This window comes from Penaeus chinensis, chromosome 7, assembly GCF_019202785.1.
Source record: "Penaeus chinensis breed Huanghai No. 1 chromosome 7, ASM1920278v2, whole genome shotgun sequence".
In the NCBI taxonomy this organism is placed as follows: Eukaryota; Metazoa; Arthropoda; class Malacostraca; order Decapoda; family Penaeidae; genus Penaeus; species Penaeus chinensis.
The window spans coordinates 8,924,457-8,931,956 of NC_061825.1; the positions used below are offsets into that span (position 1 = coordinate 8,924,457).

The following is a 7,500-nucleotide window of genomic DNA, read 5'->3' on the forward strand; positions in this document are numbered from 1 at the left end:
CAGTACAGATTCTGATAATGCTGTAGACTGAAACTGATAATCTTTACATACTAAGAAAGAAATGGTACTAACCTTGGTAATCTCAATCTCTTACAGTAGCACCAACAACAACCACATGAAAGGCAACTGGCCAACCCTCCTCCATAATTAATATTGTAAACAGTTATTCCATACATTTAAACAATCTCATGTTTCAACATTTCATCTTTCATAATCTAGAGAAGAGATTATAATTCCATATAGTTAAAGAATGTAAGAGGATCCAAAATGCAGTTACTGAATAATACATTGTTTTAATTTCACAGTAAATTAATATTGCCTCTACAAAAATAATCTGCAGTCAAGCCGACTTTAGAAATATAATCTACTCCTTATATCCTTTTATGACACAATCATGGAAGCACAGGAGGACTGTGGGGTCTGTTACCTTGGGCATACATTCACTGACGAAACATCTGTAAATAGATTATTATATGTGAAATTTTGTTGTTTCAAGCTGGCAGCAAAGGAGGCAATGGCTGGAAGTAGAAAAAGTCAAAATTGAATTTTACTGTTACTTTTACATTTTGTAATTTAAAACACACAAAGAGAAAAATATCTATATATATACATATTACATCAATTACCAATAATATAAATAAATTACTATATACAACATTACCATTTTATTCAAGAATTTATATTCTTATGAATGACTAAATCTAGCTTATGAATACAAAATGATATTTACAAATAAAATATAGAAGAAATCTAAGAATGCTCCTTATCTGTACCACAAGGTCTTTTTCTATTTTCTACATAAAAATGTGGTGACTCGTTTGCAAGCTTTTTATATGACAGAAATGAAACAAAAAATGAATCCAAATAGTACAAGTTTTATTGTGTATATTAGGAGATGGAATCTACACAAACTTTCATATACTATACAGCACTATTATACATCTAAATGATGCACTATACAACTAACATATGGTCTACATATTTCATCTATATTCTGCACAATGAGGATTTATAATATGAGATGAAGACTACATATAACACTTGAGTAATCTAAACACTTCTATGGTATGCCTAACTGATATACTATGTGCCTAACATGTTTCATATATTTCATCAGTGTTCTGCACACTGAGGTGTTTCACAGCCAAGTAATCTGAAAGTTAAGTGACCTTTCCAAAGTACCACATAATACTGGCAGTGAAGAACTCTGCAAAACATTTAAAGCGATTTGTCAACATGGACTCATAGTGTAACATTAACTGATTGAATACATTCTTAATTAGCATGTATTGTGTCTGGCATCGAAAGAAAACATTTGTCTTCCTTGTTTACGGCAATCTGAATGGTAGCAGAGCTTCATCATCATTACCAAGGTTTGGCATATCAATTGGATTCTACACAATACCTTATGTTTACCCGTGTCTTGAAGATGACGTGAGAATTTATATGAACTCTTCTGGCTCTATTTGTTATCAGAGTCTGGCATTCAGGTAGATGAATATATTTATGACATGATTTTAGGTACATTAGTGATATCGAGGTTAATGGTATATCTGTACTGCACTGATGGTTGGACTAGTGGCGAGACAGTTACAGTACTGTGTGAGGTTCGCTGGACTGGAATGGTGACATTTGGTTTCCATTAATGGTTACAACAGGAGGGATGTGGTTACCTAAATTACAGTATGTTATACACGTTTTGGCATAGCACATTCACCAATTAGAATAACATGATCTAAGATGCACTCAAAAGAATGGAAGTCAAGTTTTACTACTGTGTCTAGCATAGTGATTGTGTTAATGGAAAAGGTAACACTAAAGAACAGCTAGAGTATTTACTATCTGGTTATGATCATTTAGTGTTACTTGCTACTTTGGAGTTTCATCAACTGGGATCATTAAAGATCAGGTATTCATACCCTCCAGAGAAGCTAAACTAAGAAAGAGCAAATGTTACATGAAGGGGACTGCCTGTAATTCCTGTATTTATCTAGATAGATTAGCTATCTATATACTGGCTAGTTTGACTTTGTTCTCCATCAGAGAAAAACAAGTCTGATAATGGCAAAGAAATATTTTTTGGCCTAACTAATTATCATCTTTCCTCTGCATTCTCCAACCTTCCAACTGTGATAGTGTAGTTATTAAAAGAAAAAAATACCAACTTTCATGTTGCATGATCCTATGTATACAGAGAAAAGTTAAATTTTGGAAATCATGTACAATGTGACAAACAAACAAACAACAATTCTCAATGATGTGTGACTTTCCTCTCCAAATTCACATTTAATAAAAATAAAAAAAAGGCAGTTTTCAATTTTTCTAAGTTTTAAAAAGTTTGGAGTCACAATCTCCTACAACTTTCAAACACATATACACTTAGAACAAAGAAAAAAATAAGAGAAAAATTAAAAAGTAAAAAAATTACGAAGGAAGAAAGTAAAAGAAATCTATATATACACAGACACATACATTCACTTCCTCTTAAGTACTAGTGTTTCTCACAACACTTAGTTTTCCCATCATTCTTAAAGACTCCTTCCTTACAAATCTATAGGAAGCATTCATAATTCAGTTACTTCCTTCCGTAAATCTTGGAAATAGACTGCTTTACCAACATACTACATGTCCCCAAGTACAGTATGCTGCTTGTGTGTACCTGAACAAGAACGCTGATATCCCTATATCGCAAAATCAAAGATGGATATCATTGGTATGGACAAGTTGACAAATGTATGTCATACATTTCTTTCCTAAGTGCTTTTAATTTTAATCTATTAAGATCTTGGCAACTGTAATAACCCTATTCTAGCTAATTTCATTCCCCATTACTGAAATTTCGTAAAAATATAATTAACAATGTGTATCTTAAAATCAAAAATAAAAACATTCAAGGAAGGAACGTATATAATTTCCGATATACATTACTCTTAATTAATTTTCTACAGAAATTAGGTTAACATCCCTTAGAAGATTATACCTTGCAACCAACCTCATACTTCTAACAATATTTACTGACTAAAGAGCATAACATATTCTTTAGAAACGGCCATCGTAAACATTTTGCCAAGCAATTTACTCCTATCTTCACCTCTGCTTGTCATGCACCAAAGAGTTTTATCATTAATGATCAGTCACCAGAATATCTGCCAACAGCTCTGCTTGTTCACTGTTAAGGTTTCTGATACAGTTGGGACATGGTGCTCATGGCAGTGGTCTAAGTGGCAAGTGACAAGATTTGAGGTAGCAGCTAATGTACAGAGAAAGTGCAGTCCGTAAGGCAATTACTTTTGTAGGCTTGTGCTTGAATAATGGTGAGCAATGAATTTAATGCTTTGTGCTACCTGGAACAAGTAATGTTTGTTGGTATATACGAAGTACACTATACAAAATATGAAAATGCCACACCTCAAAAAGAATAAGTAGACAAAGAAATAAAATGGTAAGACAAGTATACTGTGGCTACCCAAAGACTTACTGATCTGCTGTGACAATGTTGCATATGCAAAAACTGTACTTATTGTGTGATTTTACTATGTGGAAATTTCTCTGAAATAACTGATTATACAAGTGTGCTTATGGTATAAGAAGCACATTTCCATAGAATGTATGACCTGAAAATTATCTATATCCAAAATAATTTTATTCTTATCTATCTCTCTGCCAACCTACCTATCTATCTTTCTGTCTATATATATATTTAAAGTTAGATGAACAGACAGGAATGTTTAGATACATAGACAGACATACAGACAGAGAGAGTAACAGATAGGCAGACAAAAAAAGACAAATTTACAGATAGATACATCGTCACAGATATATAGTAAGGATACACACAGAAATGTAGACGGGCAGACTGACAGAAATGACCATATACAAACAGAAATATGAGCAGGAGGAATAAAGGCAGGAAAGTACCCAGAGAGGTGGAGGTAATGGCATTAAACATCACACCAATGTCATCTAACAACTTAAGTACCACATCTAGTTCTGATCCCTAAGACACCTATACTCTGAGTCTCTTGTACTGGGCTAGTCCCCTATCAGTTTTGGCTTGAAAACGATCAGCAACATGAGTAAAGACTCTTTTGTTTCTTATCCCTTTAGTTTCTTAGTTCAAGAAGAGAGACAAAAGTTGTCCTAAATGGGTCACAACATGGAAGATTAACATGGAAGATAGCAACAACCAATCTCTACAATAATTAACCCCCATTATAAAAAGGTCGGCAATGTACCTCTGCATGGTGTTTTTTTCCAGTCTTGAATGAGCTTTTGCCCATTTGCTATGCTTGTAAGTAATAACATTTTAAGTAAAAAATAAAAAAAAAAAACGATAAAAAACATTCAATGTAAATATTTAACCATACATCATTTACCATAATAACTGCATAATCTCATCAGGCATTGTAGATTCCTACTGCTGTAAAAAATCCATAGGTCGCTCTAGACAGAGAACCCTCAATGGCTGGTCTCCTAGTTCCCTAGATAGTACACAGCTCTGTCCACATGGGTGATAATCCCTGCCTTCATTTCTGGCTCCCAAGGTTGATACGTGCAGAGAAACCATGGCTTGAGAGATTTCTTGCTGATCTCCTTTAATCAATTTGTCTTTCAGTACTCTGACTGACGATGATTTTATTTTCTCTTGTGAAAGATAAAAATTCAAAGCAGTGGTTGTTGCTTACACATACACTAAAACCTGAATACCACAAATGCAATATATATCCACAAAAATCATATTGCTTAAAAAAAAAAAATGGAATTCTTTACTAGGCTAAGATAGTTTCTCAATATACCACCATGCCACATCTGATGCCCCCTTAATGAGGTGTGGTATTTTCACATCATCAAATCATGTACACCTACTTTTGCATCATGGTGTTTCCCTCCTTAATTGCTAATAATCATCACAATCAGAGCAAAATTGCATTTGTGATAACATTTCTCTTTCACCTTTCGTTTAATATAGAAACTGGCATAAAGTTTTATGATCTTCTAATGTACCTGAATTATGTTGTAGTTGGTACTAGCTATCAAATACTACATTATTGGAGAGTATATGCTGCATCTTAGTGGTATGTCCTCTGTGTTGATGCAATAGAGCAGCTGATGCCAGTAAAAATATACTAAATGATAAAATGAATAGTAAATGGATACACATTAAATAGTACACTTAACTACAAACATGATGTAACAAAATATATATATATATATATATATATATATATATATATATATATATATATATATATATATATATATGCATGTAAATTCTGATCATGCTTTCAGGGTAACCGAGTGAGATCTCGAATATCATATTGTAACCCATAATTTATGTGAATATACATACACAAGATAGCAATACATATGTAAAAAATAAATATATATCTATATCATGGAAACAATATGTATAAAAAAATATCTTCATCATGTAACAATGGAAATCATACAAGGTAAATAAAATGCAAAATTTATTGGCTTAGTATCTCCACCTTATGTTGGTACGTTATCAAATGAGAACATAACTGACAACAGTTACCTTTACTTGATTTCCATTGTGGTTATCTGTGGCAGGAGAGGCAAATACTGGATAAAGCTGGAGATTACTTGCAACTGGATTAAAAGTCAGGAATCTGAAATGGTCTTTAATGGATGGCTTTGTACTAAACATCTAATGTCTCTTTTTACTATGTACTATCTTCACTAAAACAACAGTATGTTTTGTTTTACTTATTTTGCAAGGAAAACTGGATCACAGATTGTTACTTTACCCTCAAGCCCAATGCCATTTTAACTCTATACAGCAAACAATCATGCCACTATTCTAAACCATGCATTTTAATCTAACGTCTGATGCAAGTATTGAAGTAACATATCAGTATCTATATCATGTTTTCTTTTATCTTTTAATACAATTATTTTACCTCTTCCTCTCCTTCCTATTTTTTCAACATCTGCACACTTAGCCATTGATTTCTCCTTTGCTTCCTCTTGTGTACGATTTTGAATCCCTTCTTGTCACGTCATTCTCCGATCCGTATGTTTCCTTTGTAGTTTTTGTGCCAGTGAACTTTTCCAGACACTTGTCAAGACGTTGGATAAAGAGATCCACATCCTCTTCTGTCATGCCAATACTTGCAGCAGCAGTCAGGTATGCATATGGATAACTTTTCGAATGACTGCCCCAACCTAGAAATGATAAAATTTATATAATTTTCTTAAAAAGTGGATAAAGGATAAAATGAGGTACAATTATACATTAATTAATTTTCTACAGAAATTAGGTTAACATTCCTTAGAAGATTATACCTTGCAACCAACCTCATACTTCTAACAATATTTACTGACTTAGGAGCATAACAAATTCTTTAGAAACGGCCATCTTAAACATTTTATCAAGCAATTTACTCCTATCATCACCTCTTAGAGCATAAAAAGGATGCATTAAAGAGATCTCTGCCCATGCTGTCTTTGATCCTAAATATCAGAGACACCTCAATCAGGCATGTAAACAAGCTTCCCCTTATAGACTAGATGTTTTTATAGACCATGTACCTCTCTATTTTTGTAAGAATGGGATGTAGTGAGGGAATCAGTAAAGCTGGTACTGGTTGAGGTCTTTCTTCCAGCCTCACGACCAGAGCAAGTTATTCCCACACTTCTATCCCTAGACAGTACTTTATTCTACCCCACTAGACCTCCTCCTGTGTGATGGGGTGTTTTTTTTTTCTCCCACCAAACCACCCTCCAGGCAATCAAAGACCATTAAATTTCACTACTGACAAATTTTCCAGTCCTCGATATTCTACATTGTCCCCATATTCTGCAACTTCACAATCTGTAGTAACTTCTCCACCTGTCATTTGCTGGAAAATAAAGCGACATCTAGTGGCTATCACTGTCAAGCGAAAAATATTTTTCAACTCCCAGACTTTTTCAGTTATCGCTCTCTACCTTTGTCTCCTCACTGATATGACAGAATATGACAGAATACATATAACCTCATCAACTCATTAAAGCTTCACTGACCAACTTCCAGACTTCTCTAATAACTAGGGATCTACAAATTAAATTCATAAATGACAGATAAGAGATGTAATCAAATCTTAATCTATTGAACAAAGTGAATGCATTTCACATAACTTTATACCACCAAGTAAGAACTATGAATTTGAAACACAAATAATTCTTTCCTCCATTTGTCTACCTCCTTCTTTCTTTAACTTCAGGGTAAAACTTACCGATAAATCTCATGCCAGCAATCATTTTGTCATCTGATGTTCTAATGACTCTTGTCCCTGACACACCTCGTAGGAACAATCTTGATCCAAGTTCAGTTAGTGGTATGTTCATATTTTCTGGCAGAGTCATAGCTGTGGGAGGCAACTCTTAGTTATACAGTAAAATAAAATAAGCATATAGATCTATTACATCCAGAATAGTGACATTCCTGAGTCAGAGTAACAACAATTTTCATAAGCAAAAAAATCTTTTGTAATA

At 33.6% G+C, this 7,500-nt stretch overlaps 1 protein-coding gene across 2 annotated transcripts in view; it reads right to left on the reverse strand.

Annotated features, from left to right (window-relative positions):
- Window positions 1-855: 855 nt before the first annotated feature.
- Window positions 856-7,500, reverse strand: part of LOC125027115 (O-phosphoseryl-tRNA(Sec) selenium transferase-like) — a 15,505-nt gene continuing 8,860 nt past the window's right edge. For both annotated transcript variants that reach the window (XM_047615945.1, XM_047615946.1), the window contains exons 10-11: window positions 7,242-7,373; window positions 856-6,189 (exon numbers count right to left, since the gene is read on the reverse strand). In XM_047615945.1, the coding sequence (XP_047471901.1) occupies window positions 5,963-6,189; window positions 7,242-7,373 (359 nt within the window). In that variant the 3' untranslated portion in view covers window positions 856-5,962. The remainder of the gene's footprint in view (window positions 6,190-7,241; window positions 7,374-7,500) is intronic.